At 45.4% G+C, this 21,459-nt stretch overlaps 1 protein-coding gene across 1 annotated transcript in view; it reads left to right on the top strand.

Annotated features, from left to right (window-relative positions):
* The first annotated feature begins 994 nt into the window (after positions 1-994).
* Positions 995-21,459, top strand: part of LOC121930857 (kielin cysteine rich BMP regulator) — an 86,936-nt gene continuing 66,471 nt past the window's right edge. The window contains exons 1-5 of the mRNA XM_042467793.1: positions 995-1,120; positions 9,205-9,761; positions 10,921-10,993; positions 18,315-18,586; positions 20,583-20,766. Of these exons, the coding sequence (XP_042323727.1) occupies positions 1,000-1,120; positions 9,205-9,761; positions 10,921-10,993; positions 18,315-18,586; positions 20,583-20,766 (1,207 nt within the window). The 5' untranslated portion in view covers positions 995-999. The remainder of the gene's footprint in view (positions 1,121-9,204; positions 9,762-10,920; positions 10,994-18,314; positions 18,587-20,582; positions 20,767-21,459) is intronic.

Raw genomic sequence — 21,459 nt, forward strand, 5'->3', positions numbered from 1 at the left:
AAGGAAGGAAGGAAGGGGAGAAAAAGGGATGGGATTTTTCTGCAAAAAACGGAGGGAGGGAGGGAAGAAGAGGGACCACCTCTCAACAGAGAGAGGGGGAAGAAAAGAGGAGACAAGAGAGCAAGAAGGAGAAAGAGGGAAGGAAAGAAAGAGAGAGAGAGAGATGACCTTCTTCTGTGAAACAGAGAGAAAGGGTGAGACCACCTTCTGAAAGAAAGAGGGAGGGAAGAAAAGAGCGGACAGAAGGAAGGAAGGAGGGAAAGATGATCTTCTTTTGCAAAAGGGAGAAAAAGAGAGAGAGCACTTTCTGAAACGGAAGCAGAGGAGAGAGGGAGAAGGAAGGAAGGAAGGAAGGAAGGGGAAAAGAGAAAGATTATCTTTTTCTGCAAAAGACAGGCTAGAAAGAGAGAGAAAAAAACAACTTCTGAAACAGAGAAGGAAGAAAACACTACAGAGAGGGGGGAAATAGATGATTTTCGTCTGCAAAAGGGAGAGAAAGAGAGGGATCGACTTCTGAAACAGCGAGGGAGGGAAGAAAACAGGAGAGAGGGAGAGAGAAGAAGAGGAAGACAGAGAGAAAGAAGCAAGGAGAGGAAGTGCAAAGAGAGAGAGAGAGAGAGAGAGACCCTTCTGAAAACAGGACTGAGAGAGAAGAGGAGGAAGAGGAGGAAAGAGCGAAGAAGAAAAAGAGATTATCTTTTTCTGCAAAAGACACAGAGAAAGAGCCCCTCCTAAAACAGGGAGGGAAGGAAGCAAGAGAGAAGGAGAGAAGAAGAAAGAAGGAAGGAGAGAAAGAAGGAAGGAGAGAGAGAGAGATGGTCTTTTTCTGCAAAAGGGAAATAAAGTGAGAGACTTCCTTCTGAAACAGAGAGGGAAGGAAGAAAAGAGGAGGGGGGATGATCCTCATCTGAGAGACAGAAAGGAAGGAAAGCTGCCCCCCCCTGCTTTCCTTTCCCTCCCCCCAGACTTCTCTCAGGGGGGTCTCCCTCTCTCTTTTCCATGGCGGGGGGGCCTCGGGGGCTCCTGCTGGCCTTCCTCCTGCTCTTCTTCTTCCTCCTCCTCCTCCTTTGGGCCCCAGGGGCCACCACTCAGCAGGACCTGCACTACTACGCTGACAACGGTGAGCAATGGAGGGATGGGGGGTGGACTGCAATTCCCATCCTCCCCCTGGCTGGGGGCATCTTAGTCCCAGGGACTCTGGGGATCTAGGGGAAGGCTCTCCTTCCTTCCTTTTTTGGGGGGATGGAGCCACAAAGGAGCCCTGCAATGATGCTCAAGGCAGGCATTGCATCTTGCTGCTGCTGCTGCTATGTGCCTTCAAGTCCTTTCCTGGCATGATTTCTTTGACAAGAGTTGTTCAGAGGTGCTTTGCCCTGGCCTTCCCCTGAGGCTGAGAGAGTGTGACTCTTCCAAGGCCACCCCAGTGGGCTTCATAGCCAAGCAGGGATTCAAACCCTGGTCTCCAGAGTCCTAGCCCAAGGCTAAAACTATTAGGCTAGACACCCAAACTCTGTACTGCTTCTCAAGGGGGAAACAAAGCAATTGCAGAAAAAAATTCCCGCTCTGTCACTATATCTGATTTGGCAGATTGACTTGAACAGAATTAAATCACTTCCATAAGAACAATTTCCACATAAAACTCTGGAAAGGTTAGGAAGAGACATCTAAACTGTAAATGTTGCCCTCCAACACTCCCAGAGTTTTATGTGGAAATTGTTTGTATTCAATGCATCACTTCTGTGTGTTTTTAATTGTACTTTTAAATTGCAGCCACTCTGAGGCCCAGTTCTGGGGGGGCAAAAAAGCAAGATACAAATAGAAATAATAACAATCATTCCAGGGGAATCCTTGCAACATTGTAAAGAGAAGAGCCTAGGCTTGCATTGGTATATAGCAACAGTAACAGCAGCAGCAAAATTGCAGCCTTAGAAGGAATACATGGTTTGGTTTGGTTTAGGGACACATCCCTAAAGATAGCCATGTTGGCCATATAGCAAATCCAATCGCATCCAAATCCCACCAAACAGTGCTACCTTTTCCCCTCCCAGTGTTACTCATTAATAATCATTCCTGCATCCCATTGAATGTCGTGGTAATGGCTGTGATGAAAACAACTGGCAAAATTAGAACTATGCCTTGAAATTGCAGTATCTTCTGCACAGCATCGGTGCGTTTGCGTAGGCACAGTTTCACGTGGTTAAAGTAAAAATTTGGTAAAAGGCGACATTTTTAAAGAAAACTTTAAAAGATTTTTTTAAAATTTAAATATATATATTTTTTTAATTGGATTTACCGTAAATTTAAATTAAAAAAACAAAACAACCCTGGGACCTCTTGTCCCCCTTCACCCCACTCGCCTCTTCAGCATTTGAATGGGAGATGGGCAACTGCCCCAGTCCACTTCGGCCAAGAATCAGATGTTTAAGGAGCAGCAGTGTCGCCTTCCCTTCGGATCAGTATCTAGAGAGATCTTGTAGCACCGTTGAAACTAGCTGAAAGAAAAAAAGAAATGGGCAGAAATGCATCTGAGGAAGTAGACTGAAGTCTACGAAAGTCTCAAAGGTGCTACAAGATCTCTCTACGCACTGATTCTACAGGCTAACACAACTATATCTTTGAATTCTCTCCTTAGGATGTCACCTATTGCGATCCGCACTCCCCGAACTCTGTAGTGACGCCACTATTATCATGTCACCTCTTACCTTTCTCTTACCTTTCTGAGAGACTCCATATCCCATGGTCAAACTGGTTCTCACTGTCAGGAGGTTCTTCCTAATACAGTATGTAATATTTAATCAGAATCTCTTCCACTGGCTGTTAACCCAGAATCATGTATTGGGAAGAGAGCCCAAAGGCCATCCAGTCCAGTCTTCTTCTGCCAGGCAGGAAGACTCCATCCAAGCAATCCCTGGGACAGATGGTCATCCACCATTTCATAGAATCATAGAGTTGGAAGAGACCCCAAGGGCCATCCAGCCCAACCCCATTTTTGCCATGCAGGAACTCACAATCAAAGCGTCCCGAACAGATGGCCATCCAGCCTCTGGAGTTTATCAGACAAGGGAAATTGGAAGTATAATCCAATGGCAAACTGAACGCAATCATGGGGTTTAACGTTATTGCATGATAACCCACTACACGCAAATTCAGGCAATGGGAAGTCAATCTGAGCGCAATCGTGTGGTTTCACATTATTGCATGATAGACTGCCACATGCAAATTCAAGCAATGGCATGCTGTTTTGGGGCAGTGGGCGTTCACGTAATTTCGCTAAACTAGCGAATTCATGTGAATGCATTCTGGCCCCACTTTCTTTTCATTCGAAATTAAGAGAAATTCCTCACATGTGATCAACTCCTCTGTTTAAAGGCCTCCAAAGAAGGAGACTCCACCACTCTCCAAGGAAGGAGTGTGTTCCACCATTGAACAGCCCTTACTGTCAGGAAGTTCCTCCGAAGGTTGAGGTGGAATCTCTTTTCCTGCAACTTCAACCCACTGCTCCATGTCCTATTCTCTGAAGCAGCAGAAAACAAACTTCCTCCATCCTTAATATCATATCCCTTCAAATATTAAACATGGTTCTCATGTTACCTCTTAACCTCTTCTTCCCTAGGCACCAGCGCTCTCTGGCAGACTAGGCCAAATACCTCACCAAAGTACAAACCCCAAGATTCTGCAGTAGGATAAGTCTTGGCAATTAAAATGGTGTCAAACTGCTTTAATCCTGCAGTGTGGATGCAGCCTCTGACTTCACAGCTTTAGCTGCTGTCACCCGAGAAACTATTTTGGCATAAGAATGTAGCAAAACAATAACTGAAAAGATGCTCAAGCTGAGGGTGGTAACATGGATATCTTTCGCAAAGTTTGGAAGAAGTTAAATGTTATATTTATTTCATTTATATCCTGCCTTTCTTCCCCAAGGGCCCCAATTTTGAGGAGCTACAACTCCCAGAATCCACTGATGAGCACCGTCAGGAGTTGTAGTCTTTCCCCACATTGCTTCCATGTTGTTTTTTCATTTAATGCACACTCAGGATATATAGGGCAAGCTTGCTTCTCAAGCTAAAGCACACAGGGAAGGAAAGACACACAAATATGTGCCCGTGCTGCCGACACTTTATACCTTTCCTGCAGTATAACATGGAGCAAGCACACTAGTCATGAAGACACTCGCATGCAGCAGTGGGAAGGATTAACAGGATGGAAAATGTCCAAAGGAGGATGACCACGATGGTCAAAAGTCTGGAAACCAAGCGCTATGAGTAATGACTTAGGCTGCATCTGCACTGCAGAATTAATGCTGTTTGGCACTGCTTTTACTGCCATGGCTCCATCCTACAGAATACTGGGCTTTGTGGTTTTGTGAGGCACCAGCACTCCTTGAAAATCTACAAATCATAGCACCCCATAGGATGGAGCTACAGCACTTAAAGTGGTGCCAAACTGCATTGTTTCTACAGTGCTAGACTGTGCACTCAGACCCAGTGTAGTGTAGTGAGTGCTGAATTACAACCCAAGGTTCAACTGCCATCTCAGCCAGCAAACCCACTGGGTAACCTTGGGCAAGTCACACTCTCTCAGCCTCAAGGGAAGACAATGGCAAACCTCTGAACAAATCTTGCCAAGAAAATCCTACGATTGGTTCACCTTGGGGTTGCCATAAGTCGGAAATGACTTGAAGGTATTCAAGAACAGATACACTCTATGAGTTGAAGTGATACCTATCTTTAAATATTTGAAAGGATGTCATGGAGAAAAGGGAGTGAGTTTGTTTTCTTCTACTCCAGAGACCAGGACCTGGAGCAATGGGTTCAAATTGCAAGAAGAGAGGTGCTGTTTAATCCTGAAGAGGAACTTCATGGCAAGAGCTGTTTGAGGGTGGAAGACACTCCCTCGGAGAACAGTGGCATCTCCTTCTTTGGGGGTTCTTGAAGAGGGAGGATGCCCACCTCTCTGGGATGCTTTAGATGTGTATTGCTGTACAGGTTGAGTCTACCTGATCTGGAATTCCAAAATCCAAAATACTCCCCCCCCAAAAAAAAAACCCAAATTTTTTTCATGGATGACTGAAATAGTGACACCTCTGCTCTGGTAGTTCAATGTGCACAAACTTTGTTTCATGCACAAAATTATTAAACATATTGTGTATAAAATTACCTTCATTCTATGTGTAAAAGACGTATGAAACATGGTTTCCATCCACACTGCAGAAATAATCCACTTTAACTGCCATGGCTCAGTTCTCTGGAATTCTAGGAATTGTAGTTTTGTGTGACTTTTAGCCTTCTCTGTCAGAGAGCTCTGGTGCCACAACAAATTGTAACCTCAGAATTCCCATAGAACTGGGCCATGGCAATTAAAGTAGTGGCAAACTACAGTGCGGATGCAGCCATGAATGAATTTCACATTCAGAACTGAGTCCCATCTCCAAGATACCTCATTATATACATAGCGTGGGTCCAAACTGGGGTTTGGTTCCAGGAGCCCCCATGGATACCAAAACCCATGGATGTCCAAGTCCCCTTATATACACTGAAGAGTAAAATGGTATGCGTTATATCAAATGGCAAAATCAAAGCTTGCTTTTTGGAATGTATATGTTAAAAAATATATTTTCAAGATGTGTGCAGTTGAATCTGTGGATAAAGACTCCATGGATACAGAGGGCCAACCGTATATGCAAATACAGGCATTCCAATATCCAAAAACATCTGAAATCCCAAACACTTCTGCTCTGAGGCATTTCAGATAAGGGAGACTCAACCTGTCCTGGCAAGGAGTTGGAATAAATGGCTTTTGGGTTCCCTTCCAACCCTACCTTTTATGGTTCTTGAAAAGCACCTGCAGATTCTGGTTTTGCCCATACCGAAATTGGGGAGGTCAAGAAGCATTGATCCCTCTCTAATTGATCCATAAATGTAGACATCCCAGAGGCCAATCTGCTGGCAATGAGGAGAGCCCTTTGCGGGTGGATGGCTCTGCAGTTCATGCTTCTCCATGCGCCTATGCAGCATTCCCTTTGTCTTAACAAGAAGGCTTGGCTGGGACTGAATACAAACGGCCAAACCACTGCTGTCTGGGCCATTTTCCCAGAAAGTCCCTCCAAAATGCAGCTTAATTAACTCCAGCTGGTGTTACTCCAACGTTGGAGGAGGAATGAAGGGAGACGGGGAATGTGGGAGTGGGATCTCGCTTTGACACAGCTCTCAGCCTTTGAGTTGCTGGGGGAGGAAGATGCAGCTGGCGTGGATGTGCCTTTGGAATAAAAGGGGTGAAAGGCCTGCCCTCTTCCCTCCGAAACATCAGGGCCTTCTATCCAGGAAAAAGAGGGGAAAGACTTAGGACCCTGGGGCTAATTCGACATTAAAGAGAGATTAAAGTGCATTGAAAGCATCCCGCAAGTAAAGCAAAAATGACGAGTCATTGCATGAATGCAATGGTTCAAATAAAGTGATATTGGAAATGTATTGTCACTGAAATCCCAAAAGTAAAAAGATGTGTGTTAATGCTTCTTTGGCGGGTTACAAACTGCCACTTGGGACGTCCTCAGGACGTCCCAGTTTAAAAAAGGGGCGTCTCTTCCAGACGCCCCTACTCCTGTTACGGACTCTGTCCATAACAAATGGCAGCGGCCGTTCCACATGGCCACCGCCATATTGACGTAACGGACGCTGTGCATCCGCACGTCGCATGGCGCTAATGACGTCGCGAATGCGCATTGGTGCCTCGCAGCGTCATTAGCGCACCGCCAGAAGAAACTCCATTTTGGAGCTTCTTTTTTGCTCCGTAAGGGAGCTGCGTGGTTTGGCTGCGGCGGCTCCCTCACGGAGCAAACAGCACCACCAGGAGACCACCGCAAAGCGGCGGTTTGTAACATCTCTTTGTGAGCATTTTAGTGGTAGGTTTTGTGCAATGTTGTGTGAAATTGTTTTGCGTAATTACATGATTTTTTCAGGATATTCATGGGATAAACTCGCAATCTCCTTCGTGTGATAAATGCCTTAGAAAAGTCCTAATTTGAGACCAGGGATGCAGCGAAACAACAGAATTAAAGCAGCCTGACATCACTTTTCACTGCCATGACTCTATCCGACAGAGTCCTGGGGTTTTACTTTGTTGTTGTTGTGTTGGTATCCACCACCAAAATATTTTTAGATATACATACACTTAAATATGCAATACGCAAACTCATCATATGCATCCCATGCGGATTCAGCCTGGTCTGTCAGAGAGCTGTGGGGCTGTTGTTGTATGCCTTCAAGTCATTTCCAACTTCTGGCGACCCTGAGGCAGTGAACCTATCCTGGGGTTTTCTTGGCAGATTTCTTCAGAGGGGTTTGCCATTGCCATCCTCTGAGGCAGAGAGAGTGTGACTTGCCCCATGCTGGTGATAGGACCTGGGAAAGTAGACCTTTAAGAGACCACCTTGGCTCCTTCCCCATAGCAGCTGGTTATAGCCCTTGGTCTCCAGTCAAAGAGAAATGGAGAACCAGGTGGGCGAAACAGCATTACAGCCCCATTCCAAGTCTGGCTGAGTCTTAAGGGGGCTGTTAACACATATTTATCCAACCAAACTCTGTGGGCTGCTGTGAGAATCCTGTGCCGCCTCCAGCTGGTTTGAGAGCAGTGCTTTTGGAAATGCCGTTGATTCATATCCATGTTTGTGGACAGGAGCCTTTTCTATCATGTTTCTTTGAGGTGTCTGGGCTGCACGTAACAAACAGAAGGGACAAAAAGCTTCCCCATTGAAGGCCAAGGCTATCACACTGATGTGGCATACCAACAAAAAGACTGGGGCTGGGATCACACTGGTGGCTCTGTTGTTGGAGAGATGGTGAATCTGCTCAAGTTGTAGCCTAGATCTTCCAAGAAAGGATCCAAAGAATCCTCTTGGGCAGCTTCAGTGACTAGGTTCAAATCAAAATTCCAGATGAGAGGGGCTTCTTAAAAGCAAAAAAGGGGGGCTGACATAACTGATCAGGATATATTTTGCACGCAAAGATAGGAACGTGCTGCTAATATTGTTGGGAAATGTAGTTCTTTCTTGAGGATCGTTAAAAACTCAGGAAAGTAAGCAAGACTGTTTAATTTTACTAGCAGAGGTTACTCAGCAGAATATGAGGCAAGCAGGAAAACTTTCAACTAGCTCCACTCCTTTCTCCCAGCCGCCCACGTGTCCCCAGTAAAAACACACAGTCACTTGGTTAAAAGTGAAAAAGAATAAGTTTACTTACAAAATCATGTGTATGAAGAGATACACAGGTCTAGCTTCACGTTGCAAGAAAAATGAGGTAGAAAAACAGTCATCTCAGAAAGGTGCTACCCCGGCATCCTTTCATCACCTCCGGACACAGGCATGCAGATTAGTAGGTAAGTTTTGGTGCTTGCATCCTTGCCTTCTTCTTCTTGAGACAAAAGGTTAGGTGTCCTCATGGGTAAACAGGAAATGAGGAGGGGCAATGAGTAGGGGGCAATGAAATACCATAGACATGCATTACTAGAAGGTCTCAGCATGCGAAGTTGCTATATCCCAACAAATATTTCTAAGGTTATCTAAGTTGCACTGCTGGCTTTCAAATCAAAATTCCAAAGGGGCTCACCAGTTGCAAAAAGGGGGCTAGGCATAACTCATCAGGAAATCATAGCAGAAACCACTAAACCTAACAGAACGTTGTTGATGTGATGTTTTTTGATTAGCCTTCAAACTGCAGCTCCCAGGTCCAAGCCCAAAAGTCAAGTGTCCAAAGCCTCCGGCCTTATTTTAGAACTGTCTGTGGGAGACCTTTTTGCTGCAGCAGCTGACTTCCCTGGGTATGTTAAGCCTAGAGAAGAGAAGGTTAAGAGGGGGCAGGATAAATATTTTTAAATATTTGAAGGGGGGTCAAACTGAGGATGGAGCAAGATTGTTTTCTGCTGCTCCAGGGAATAGGTCATGGAGCAATGGATTCAAAGGACAGGAAAAGAGATTCCATCTCAACATTAGGAGGAACCTCCTGACAGTAAGAGCTGTTCAGCAGTGGAATACGCTGCCTTGGAGGGTGATGGAGTCTCCTTCTTTGGAAGTGTTTAAATAGAGTCTGCATGGCCATCTGCCACAGGGAGGGCTTGGACGGTGTCCTCCTGCATGGCAGAATGGGGTTGGACTGGATGGCCCTTGAGCCCTTCCAATTATGATTCGATGACTCTCTGATTCTTCTTTTCCAGTCATTGACCTCCTGGAGGCACTCAACATCACCCGCTCAGTCTTGGGGGTCACCAAAGCCAAGGGCCCAGATCCAGGAGTGCCGGCCTGGAAGTTTCGCCAGCGGGTGCCACACCTCACTCTCCCCTGGGATTACTCTGTCTACTTGCTCTCCACGGTGCAGGGTGCCCTGGGTTTCCACTTTGTGGCCCGCCAGAGCCGTGGCTCAGAGGGGACCCTCATCTCCCTGGTGTCTCCAGCTGCCCTCAAGCGAGATGGCCGCCCGCTCTTGCAGCTGGTCTCCAACACTCAAGCGGATGAACTTCGGCTGGAGTACCGGGCCGTTCACAACATGGAACCTGCCCGCCTGGTCTTCCCCACCAGCAATCCCTTCTCCCACAGCCAGTGGATCCGGCTGGCTCTCAACCTGGAGCCGTCACGCATATCCCTCTTTGTGGATTGCCAGGAACCTTTTGTCTTTGAGAAAGGAGGTGGGGAGGAGATCCTCAGCCTCATCCTGCCCTTGGATCTCCAGATCACCTTTGCCAGCATCTTGGGTGACAAGACCAGCAAGTTCCTGGTAAGACTGAAAGGCATTGGGTGCATCTACACTACACTACAACTCCCACAATCACCGCCCCCCCCCCATACATCCTTTCTAGGAATTCAGGGAGCCGTAGTCCCCAAAATGGAAGCCAATGTGGTCAAGTGGTTTGAGTCTTGCACTAGGGGTGTATCTGTGCTGTAGAAATAATGACATTTGATTTCACTTTAACTGCCATGGCTCCATCCTACAGAATCCTAGGATCTGCAGTTTTGTGAGGCACCAGCCAAGAAAGCTAAATGGACTTTTAAATGGACTTAATCCATGCAATGGAGTAAGTTTCATTGCAACCTTGTGCCAGCAGTGGCAGTGCCAGATGGCACCACTGGACCTGTGTGTAAACAGCTATCCAGTTTTGGTTTGGAGTGCATTGGATTTTCTTGCAAAGTCTGAAACAAAAGGTAATTTATATTTTTATACCAATTTAACAAGGGATAACACAGATTCAGTGCAGAACTGGCTTGCCCGTGTGAATACAGTTCACACTTACATCAGGGATTTGCCCCTACATTGTGTAACTGTCACACTCTCTCAGTCTCAGGGGAAGGCAATGACAAACCTCCTGTGAATAAATCATGCCAAGAAAACCTCACGATAGCTTTGCCTTAGGGTCGCCATAAGTCGGACATGACTTGAGGGCACACCACACACCACACACAGACATTCTCTAGTCCAGCACTCAAACCGCTACAGTTCTACAACTCCCACAAAAATAGCCAGCATGTTAGAGTAATCTGGGTGCTGGGCTTGGATTGAGACCGGGGGTTAATCCTTGCCCAGCCATGACAACCAACTGAGTGGCCTTGGGCAAATCTCACTTTCTCAGCCTCAGAGGAAAGCAGTGGCAAACCTTCTTAAAAGAAATCCTGCCAAGAAAGCTGTTAGATAGGGTTACTATGTGCCCAAATTGACTTGAAGGCATATAACAACAAGATGTCCATGCTGGCTGGGGATTCTGGGAGTTGCAGTCCCTGAAAGGAAGCCTTTCCAAACTCTGTTCTATACTTGAGTGAGTGCATTCATCTCCTTGCACAGTTCTTCTTGTCTGTGCACCTCCTTGTATCTTACCTGTCTTCATCTCTTTCTCAGTCCTTGTTGCCTTTGCATTTTTGAAGAAAACTTTCTTTTGCTTCAGGGCTACTGGCAGACAGCAGAGATTTCCCCCAGCGGTTTCCCACACCGTCCCTGGCACTGTGACAACCTCCCAGGTAAGAGATAGAGGGTTCTGATCATATCTGGAGAGAGAGTGAGGTTGCATCCACACTGCAAAGATAATCTAATTTGACCCCACTTTAACTGCCATAGATCAATGCTATGGAATTTGGGGCATGGTAGTTTGTTGTGGCACCAGAGCGCCTTTGAGACTAAATGAAAGAAAGAAAGTTGGCAGCATGAGTTTTCATACACTTCAGTCTACTTCCTCAGATGTTTTTGGACTATGAAAGCTCTTGCTGCCAACTTCTTTCTTTCATTTAGTCTCAAAGGTGCTTCAAGATCCCTCTACATACTGATTCTACAGACAGACATGGCTATATCTTTGAATTCTCCCATTGGATCTAATGGCACTTGAGCATTTATGGATTTTGGTTTCCACAAGGCATCCTGGAATCAAACCCCAGCAGATACCAAGGACCTACTCTTGTAGTATTATCCCATTGTATATAATGGGATTTGAGCATCCACAGATTTGGTATCCATGGAGGGCTCTGGAAGCAAACCACAGAGGATATCAAGGGCCTGCTTTAATGGCAAAGCTCCTCTGAATAAAAACCTTGCCAAGAACACCTTGCGACCGATTTGTCAATAACAGCTTGAAGGCACCCAACAGCAAAAGTAACTTTCTGAGCCCAGGCCTTGTAATGGAGTGGAGGCTCATCCGTTTGCAAAGGGAGTCAATGGAAGAAATGCTGATCAGAGCAAACCCCTGACTTTGGGACAGTTTTCTCCCCATCAGGGCTTTAACATCCGTTGCGGAGAGCAAACACAGCTGGTCCAGATGTTCCTCCGTTGTGGGCGGGTGGGATCCGTGGGCCTTGGATTGGATCCAAATGACCTTTTGGATCGGGGCTGCCTTGCAACTGCAGAAGAGCACAGAGGGAAAGGAGAAGGAGAGGTGGCAACAGAAGTTGACGTTCTTGTCAGATCCCAAGCCAAACAGATGGCAGTTCAGAGACATTTCTGTCTGAGCCATCACAGGTGTTTCTTTTCTTGAACACAAAATGTTATCCTTCCACGCAGAAGATTAAAATGTGTCCCCAAGCTGACATTTCCATTGTAGGGAGATTTTACCCTGACTTGCATCTCCTCCACTTCCTCACTTTTGCAAGCAATTTTTGCTTTTTCTCTCTCTCTCAGTGTGCATCTACACAGAAGAAAATATTATTATTATTATTATTATTATTATTATTATTATTATTATTATTGTTATTATTATTTCTGCTCCGCCTCTCCAACAAGATCAAAGTGGCTTATATCAGTAAAATTCATACAATACAACAGAATAAAATCCCACAATCCCCTCCCTCCTTAACCCCAAATCAACAACAATAAGTACAACATAATACAGTCTGACACCACTTTTAACTGCCGTGGCTCCGTCCTACAGAATCCTGGGATTTGTAGTTTTGGGAGGCACCAGCATTCGTTGGCAGAGGATAAAGGATTTGGCAAACTAAAGATCCCAGGACACCACAGGATGGAGCTACAGCACTTAAAGTGGTGTCAAACTGCATTATTCATACAGTGGAGATGCACCCCTTGTCTACAAAAGTTTCTTTTGCACAGTTAGTCTCAGGCTGCATCCTCACTGCAGAAATAATCCAGTTTGATGCCATTTTCACTGTCATGCCTCAATGCTATGGACTTCTGGGTGGTGTCAAACTGCATTATTTCTACAGTGTAGAAGCACCATCAGCAACCTATTTTCTAAGCTTTGCAGTCCATTTCACAGCAATGGATTGTGCAGGATATTTTCACCCTTAATGGCAAAACTTGCAAAAGTCCCAAAACCCTATAGCCAGCATGGACATTGGCCATGCAAACTTGTGGATTCTGGGAATTGTAGTCTTCAATGTTAAGATTTCCAAGCTTTGATCAAGGGTGCATCTACACTGTAGAAATGAGGCACTTTGACACCACTTTAAGTTTCATAGTTCCATCCTATGGAATCTCAATGATTTCAGAGACTGAGAAAACACAGTCTGCCAGTTAGTCTGGACCTGAGCCATATAGAGATTTATAGTTCATAGCCAGCACTTTGAATTGTGCCCAGAAACAGCCTGGCAGCCAGTGGAGCTGTTTATCTTTTATTGGTTTCAAATTCATCTTAAAACCCAAACACAAACAATAATTGCCAATGAAAACATATGTTTATAAATCAATGATATTTTAGAGATTAAAAATATATCCAAATAAAACATAAAAGAAACAAGAACTGTGAACCTGCATCTCCATGAGGAGGGTAACTCCATCTAACAGCGTTCTAAGTATCTCGCCAAACTATAAATCCCAGGGTTCTGTAGGATGGAGCTATGGCAATTAAAGTAACATCAAATTCTGTGGCAAAAATTGAACAACACTTTGGCTGCAGAATTAATGTAGTTTGTCATAACTGTCATGGCACCATCTCATGGAATCCTGGGATTTGTAGTTTGTTGTGGCACCAGAGCTCTTTGACAGGGGATGCTAAATATTTCACAAAACTACAAATCCCAGAAATCCATCACATTGAGCCATACTAATGAAAACAGGGTCAAACTGCATTCATTCTGCAGTGTAGATGCAGCCAAAGTGTTCTGTTTTTGTGTAGTACCATCAAAGTGTTATATTTTTGTAAAAGGCCTTAGTGTGTAGGGCTTGTGAGGGTCAGACCACTTGGTCTTGTGGGGTCCTAAGTCTGGACTGCAACAAAAAGTTGCAGCGGGGAGCATGCCAAGTTTCCAACCTCTCCCCAAAATAAGCCGCTGCTGCTCTCCATCTGAGATCTAAATTGCAACGGCAGGTCCTGGTTTGCAGACTCTAATGGGATTATGCGGGAAAAGGGCACGGTTAATCAAAGAGATTAACTGGAGTCTTAAATATTTTTGAGATAATTTGCCAAGTCTGGGAACAGTGTGAAAAGAGACCGGGAGCAGGAGAGGGAAAAGAAGCTGAAAAGGGCTTTGCGCCAAGGCTTTTGTCTTCTGGGGTTTGGTTCCTGGGTTTGTCAAACTATCCGCTCTTTTAGCCCTGCTCTGGTGCAGGGAGATTATTGGCCCCTCAAGTCCCATTTGGGGAGAAATATGGGATAGAAAATTAATAAATACAATTTAAATGTGGGAAGGAGCAGCTCTACCATCAGGGAGAGTGGGGCACCAAAGGGCCGGTTTGTGAAACGCCAGCAAATTGATAAGATATTTTTCCTAACAGCTAAAGCCAGTGCGGTATAGTTGCTGAGTGTTGGAGTATGGTTTTTTGTGGGTTTTTCGGGCTATGTGGCCATGTTCTATAAGAGTTTATTCCTGACGTTTCTCTGAAGATGCCAGCCACAGATGCTTGCAAAATGTCAGGAATAAACTCTTATAGAACATGGCCACATAGCCTGAAAAACCCACAAAAAACTATGGATGCCGGACATGAAAGCCTTTGACTTTTGATGTTGGAGTATGACTTGGGAGACCAGGGTCTGATTCCCAGCTTGACCATGAAACTCAGTAGGTACCCTTGGGCAAGAAGTCACTCTCTCTCAGCCTCAGGGGAAGGCAAGGGCAAACCTCCTCTGAACAAATCTGGCCATGATAGGTTTGCTCTAGGGTCGCCATAAATCTGAAACGACTTAAAGACCCAGAACAGCAGCAGCAGTAGCAGCAGCTAATAATCCACTTGTAGTTCACATTGGCAAATCAATCAATGCCAATCCACATCTGGTTCACACTTACACTGAATTGATTTATCCCCCCCAAAATTTAGCATCAAACAGATGCAGATTAAATGGGTCTAGCGCATGACCCCCCCTCCCTCTCCGAATCGCTTCAACTATTTGGCTCAAGTGTGAACCAGCGTCATTTAAACCGCTTCAAACCAATTTGCAAAGTGGTTTAAAAAGTAGTGGGAATGAGGCCCTTGACCGCCATCTCCACTGATTAATGACTGAGCCAAAGAACTGAACTGGCATGGACAATCCTGACTTTAGTATTCAATAATACTGTATATACTCATTTATAAGTCTAAAAATTTAGGTCAAAAAATGACCCCAAAAACCTGAGTTGACTTATCCATGGGTCAATGTAAGTAGTGTGTCTTAACTCTTATTTAAAAGAAGGAACCTTCCCCTGGTGAAAAGCAAGAGTATAGTCCTGGAAGCATTTACCATCTGTATTCCCTCATCCATCCAACTTTAAGACTAAGCACATACAGTTATGACTGCAGGAATTTTGTAAGTTCTTTGACATTGTTTTACTTTGCTTCATCCTTTAGATCCTTTGCTATATGTCCCTAAGTTTTACCCTTGACTTATCTACGGGTCATAGCAAAATCCATGATTTTGGCACCAAAACTTTCCCAAGACTTATACATGAGGTCGACTTATAGTGGAGTATATATGGTATATCTTTATACTGAGGAATCTTGTCTAGTTATTTGACTGTTTTTTCCCCTGCCTCCTGTGCCAAAATATCTTGGTTGGCCATTGGGTCCTATGCATCTCATGGAGTTGGGTGCATAGATGGGTGGGTTGTGGGGCACTTTTGGCTTCTCTGCCTCAGGCAGCAAAAAGCCTTCGGCAGTTCTGTACGATCCCTTCAAAGATTTGTCTTGCTTAACCTCTTTTGTGGCATTCAGAAACACGCGCGCGCACACACACACACACACACACACACTTCTTGGCGGCTGGTGGAGGAAAAGACTGGCGTGCTAATTGACCAATTACCTGGAAAAGAGGCTTTGTGGGGTCATGAGACCAGACCTGACTTTCGCCCAAACCACATCATTATGCAGCCAGCCAAACATATCAAACCCTTTTTTATTTCTTTTGCTACTGATCTGATCTAAGTCTCCAGGCGTATGGAAGCAAGCCTTGTCCAGCTTTGCAGATTCAGGGTGCATTTGGGGCTCAAGCACCAGGGACCTTGAAATGCTGTGCCACAATAAGCGCTTGGGGAAATTACTTTTATCACACCTCCCGCACACCTAAATCTTATTGGTAGTCCTAACTACATCTATCAATGCAGCCTAAAATCGCATTGGCCTTTTTAGCTGCTGCATCACACTGTTGGCTTATGTTCAACTTGTAGTCTACTGGGGCTCCTAGATCCCTTTCACATATATAAATCTCATTCAGTCAAGTGTCCTCCATCCTATATCTCTGCATTTCATTTTTTTATGCCTCAGTACAGTACTTTACATTTCTCCCTGTTGAAGTTCATTTTGTTAGCTTTGGTCCAGGTTTCTAATCTATTCCGGTCATTTTGAATGTTGATCCTCTCCTCTGGGGGATCTATTCCTTCATCCAAGTCATTGATAAAAATCTTGATACTGGGCCCAGGACAGTTGAGTCTAGAAATTTTAGTCCAAAGATTGACTCTCAAAATCTGGGTCAGTTTACCCGTGCGTCAGGACTGTACTTTAACTCTTACCAAACAAAGGAACCATCACTGATGGAATTTTGGAATTTTGTAAGTTTTTGCTTCATCCTTTCTATCCTTTGTTAGGGGCCCCTATGTTTTACCCTGGACTTATGCATGGGTCATCTCAAAATCCATAATTCTCGCCCCCAAAACCAGGGCTGTTGTGGGTTTTCCGGGCCATGTGGCCATGTTCTAGAAGAGTTTATTCCTGATGTTTCTCCAGCATCTATGGCTGGAGTAGCTAATCCCCCAGAGGAGAGGATCAAAATTCAAAATGACCAGAACAGATTAGAAAGCCGATCCAAAGCTAACAAAATGAATCTCAACAGGGAGAAATGTAAAGTACTGTACTTAGGCAGAAAAAAAATGAAATGCATAGAATCTTCTTTCTCTGAAGATGCCAACCACAGATGCTGGCAAAACGTCAGGAATAAAGTCTTCTAGAACATGGGCACAACACCCAAAAAAAACCCACAACAAACTATGGATGCTGGCCATGAAAGCCTTCAATTTCACATATATGTGATTCTTAATGCTTGCAGACCCCCTCAAAAAGTTACAAGCTGCTAGTTCTCTTTCTCCTTCTTTCTCTCCTCTTTCCCCTTCTAGGCTTGGTTCTTGCCCCCCAAATGCCCCCCTTTCCCTCTGTGCCCCCTGTTGTGCCAACCCTAAGCCTTTCACCCAGCTAATGAGCCGCAGGGTTTTGGCGTGGGGCCCCTTTTGCTAATTAAAGGCTTGTTGTCTTCCATCCCCCCATAAGGTCATGGAAGGGGGGTTCCTGCTTGACATTGGGGCTCACAATAGTGTGTCCCTCTAAACACCCCCCCTCCCCACATATATATATATCCAACTGACGTCCACTCTGAGGTCATAAGGGGGTCCTTGCCCATCCCAGCGGGTGGCACGCAGCTGCTTGCTAGCCAGGGGTTTTTGGCAAGGGATGGAGGTCAGCCTGCAGGGGGGCATTCTTTCCAGAGGAAAGGGAGGCACCGAAATGTCAGTCCAAGCCAGCCATTCCTTGAGCCAAAGCAATGCAACGTTGTGCCAAAATTGTTGCTCTGCTTGGCTGCCTCTGTGGCAGGAGGAAGGGGCCTCCAAATGCACTCAGGCGTGTGCCTCTCACTCTGGGAGGCTGGCACCCTAGAGCGCTCTCTTCCCTTTGCCTATTTAGCACAACAAAACCCACCCACAAAGGAAGCATGCATCTTCATTGTCTTTGCATAATGAACATCAACCTCTTTCTTTGGGGTTTTTCCATGATTTATTTGGGCTATGCTCAAATACTAGGCACAGTGGCCATTTGGAGGCCATCTTTCCAGGGCTAGGCTCCTGAGAGGGAGGAATCTCAGGACAAAAGCAGTGTCTTGAAAGGTGCGTGCACAGACTGAGTCTCCCCTCTCCAAAACACTTGGGACCAGAAAACTTTTGGATTTTGGAGTTTTTTGGCTTTTGGAATATTTGCATATTTATTTAGGGCTCATTCCCACTATGATTGAAAGCAAATTGCTGATTGGTTTATATGACCGTCATTCCCATTTGGAACCGGTTCTGATCCTAGTGTAATCAGTTTCAATCACAATGAAGAGAGGCAAACACAAAAAACGTGCTCTTTCCTGACACTAGTCTTTTGGTGGTTCTTTTGGAAAGAATCAATTCCGGAGCGTGTTCAGCAAGTGGGAATGACGGATCTGAATCGCATCATTCTGGAGGGAAGGGACTATGGCAGGGGGGTGTTAACCATCCCTTCTCAGTTTTTGGTAGATCCACCATCTCCCCCTCCTTTTCATGCTGCCTTTGTGGTGTGACCTATCGGTGGGAGTTTTTTTAAAAATAAAATTCATAGAGGATTTGATTCATTGAATTTGCAACTACTTCATTTTGCAACTATTTGGAATGGGACCCATTTCCCCCTCTTGCTAACCCACAGAGCCAGACCTGCTGCCTATGTCCTATGCCATCCCTGCAGAGCGGTACACAGATCTGCCGGTGGAACATCTCCCTGAGCTGGACTCTCCACCGCCTTTTGAGCCGCTGGCCCTGACTGACATCCGCCACTACCAGCGGGAACCCAGTGATTCGGACTTCCCACCTCCGGGGTCTTCCCTACGGCCCGATCCGACCAGTCCAGAAGAGAGGATCCGGAGGCTGGAGGAGCTGGTCGATGGGCTTGGGACGATGTTGGACATGGTGAAAGAGCAGGTGAGGGTCTTCTCGAGATGCTCCAACCCATGTGTTCCACCCACTCGCCCAACCCCAGAACCATTACTAGGAGAATGATGAACATTTAGATCTGAAATGAATCTATACCTCTTAGCAGTGCACTTAAGCACTCCCTAAATGGTTTACAAAGTGTAAGCTAATTGCCCCCAACAAGCTGGGGACTCATTTTAGTGACCTCCGGAAGGATGGAAGGCTGAGTCAAGCTTGAGCCCTTCTGCTGGTATTGAACTGCAGTACAGGCATTGAAGCACTGCGCCACCAGGGCTGACGGTGGCCATGAGCTCAGATGGCCATCCAGTGAAGGATGGAGAGAACTGAGGCACAGAGGAGCAAAGGAAGGGTGATGATTCCCATATGGGAGGCAGCATTCCTTTTTTTTAAAAAAGCAGATAGGAAATACATCTCTTCATGGTAGATCCTAGGCATTGCATGCCCAAGTCCCCATGTTCAGTCCTGGCATCTCCACATCGTTAAGGAGAGATAGGCAATTGTGGCCAGTCATAAGGCTGCATTTCTTCCCTTGGGACCCTCTGGGGACCACATGGACCCTTTGATGTGATAACTAAACAAATGAAATTGCATAAGGCCTCAAGACTAGCCGTTTGCACACATTTTTTGTCTCTCTGCTTTTCAAAGTTCCTTTTCCATAATACAGTTTTCCGTGTTAAATTTTTCCTTCATTTGTAGGCAACATGTCCAGGCCTGTTGATAGATCCTCTGTCTATGAATGTAAAGGATACTGTGAAAACAAAGCCATCCTAAGTCTTTTGACCCGTTAAGACACCTCACCAAGTACACTCATCCCTCCACATTTTTGGCTTTGACTTTTGCAGATTTGATTATTCACGGATTTTATTAACATGTTCTCTCTAGGTCCTTCAGCGCAACTCTATAGTTGGAGGACCTAGAGATTCCTAGAGAGAATGCTCTCTACTAGGCATTTGTAGCTCCTGCAGCGCAGTTCTAAGGTCAGTGTCTGTTGGACGTGAACCACAGAGTTGCCCTGGAGGACCTAGAGATTCCTAGAGAGGTGTTCTCTCAGGTAAAAACATAGTGCTTTTGTCATTTGCAGTTTTTCCTCATTCACGGGGGTCCTGTGCCCCTAACCCTAGCGAATGTGGAGGAATGAGTGTAAATGGTTAGATCTTGGAATATTTTCCTGGAAAGATTTGTATCAAAAACCTGCCCTTTTCTGCAAATAAAGGGGGAGACACTTATTTTCAGAAGTGTTGGGGCTTTATGCACCAAAATGTTTTCTGCAGAAACCATTTTTTTAAAAAGAGAAACAACAACAACAAAACCCCAAAGTATGAAAAATCATTTTTAAAATGTTCCAGAATTCTGAACTGAGTTTGTCACCTCCTCACCATATGCACAAGTTTTAGATTTCTATTGCGATTCATACAGAATGGTTATGAAGGTCCTTCCTGGGCACCAGTACACTCCATGTATCTGAGGAAGTAGGCATGGAACCAAAACATGCTGAGAAAATAATTCAGTTTGACACCTCTTTAACTGTTCTGGCTCAATGCTATAGAATTCTGGGGGTTGTAGTTCTGCGAGACATTTAGCCTTCTTCATCAGGGAGTTCTTGTGCTGCAACAAACTACAGTTCCCAGGATTTCCTAGCATTAAGCTAGGGCAGTTAAAGCAGTGTCAAACTGGATTATTTCTTTCTACAGTGTAGATTGGACCCCAGACTACAAAATCTTATGCTACAATTTGTTTTGCACAGTTAGTCTCAAAGGGGTACTGATGTTTTCCATACTAACAAGACTATGGGGCTGTGCAGACAGCCCCCAACTGCCCCTTTTACAGCCAGATTTTTTTGTAATTTTGCCCAGTGGGGAGAAATCTTTTAAAGTCATTTAATTCTTACATGTGAGAATGAAATAAGTGAAAAGTTGCAGTCTCGCTGTCAATACTCTGAACAACTGCCTCTGGCCCCACGTCTCCTTTCAACCCTAATTTGCAGAATTCTGACCTCCTGGTCCGCGTGAAATCCCTGGAAGATTGTGAGTGTCGCCCCCTGCTCTGCTTCTGGGAGGGGCGGCGCTACGAAGACGGTGCTTCTTGGGAGAAGGACCCATGCACCACCTGCATGTGCGTTCGGGGAAAGCCAGAGTGTTCCTTGCGCCACGACCGGCCACGATGCTTGGGTGAGTACAGAGCAGCAATAGCAATAGCATTTACGTTTCTATACCACGTATCAGTGAACTCAGCACTCCCTAAGCGTTTTACAATTTGTAAGCCAATTGCCTCCAACAAGCTGGGTATTCATCTTACCCACCTACAAAAGGATGCAAGGCTCAGCCAACCTTAGAGCCCTTGGAACAAACTCACAACCTTGTGGCTGCAAGACCGGCATTTAACCACAGCATCACCAGGAGTTCTATCTAAAGCTGGTAGCTTCACTTTGGTCCTTGTTCCATTGGCACTGTGTGCCAGAAAACCTTTTCATGGATTGGATGCACAGTGGGATGGGGGTAGGGAGTGGATCACAGAATCCAAGAGTTTGGAGAGAAACTCAAAGGCCATACAGGCCAACCTGCTCCTGTCATGCAGGAAGACTCAACCCAAGCCCTCTCTGTGACTGATAGCCATCCAGCCTCTGCTTAAAAACCTCCAAAGAAGGTTTCACTGCCTCCTCTGCAAGTATACCCTGCACATTGTACATTGTCACAAGCAGCACCTAAAATTTAGGTTCAGATGGCTCAGGTTTCCTGTGGTTGGGGGCAGGAGCACACTGCTTCTGAGCCTTTGCTTCCACCATTCTGCCATGCAAGAAGTCTATGTATTCCTGCAGGGCAGAAGAAGGGGCTGGACTGGATGGCCCTTGGGGATCCCTTCCA

The sequence above is a fragment of the Sceloporus undulatus genome, chromosome 5 (assembly GCF_019175285.1).
Source record: "Sceloporus undulatus isolate JIND9_A2432 ecotype Alabama chromosome 5, SceUnd_v1.1, whole genome shotgun sequence".
Taxonomy (NCBI): domain Eukaryota; kingdom Metazoa; phylum Chordata; class Lepidosauria; order Squamata; family Phrynosomatidae; genus Sceloporus; species Sceloporus undulatus.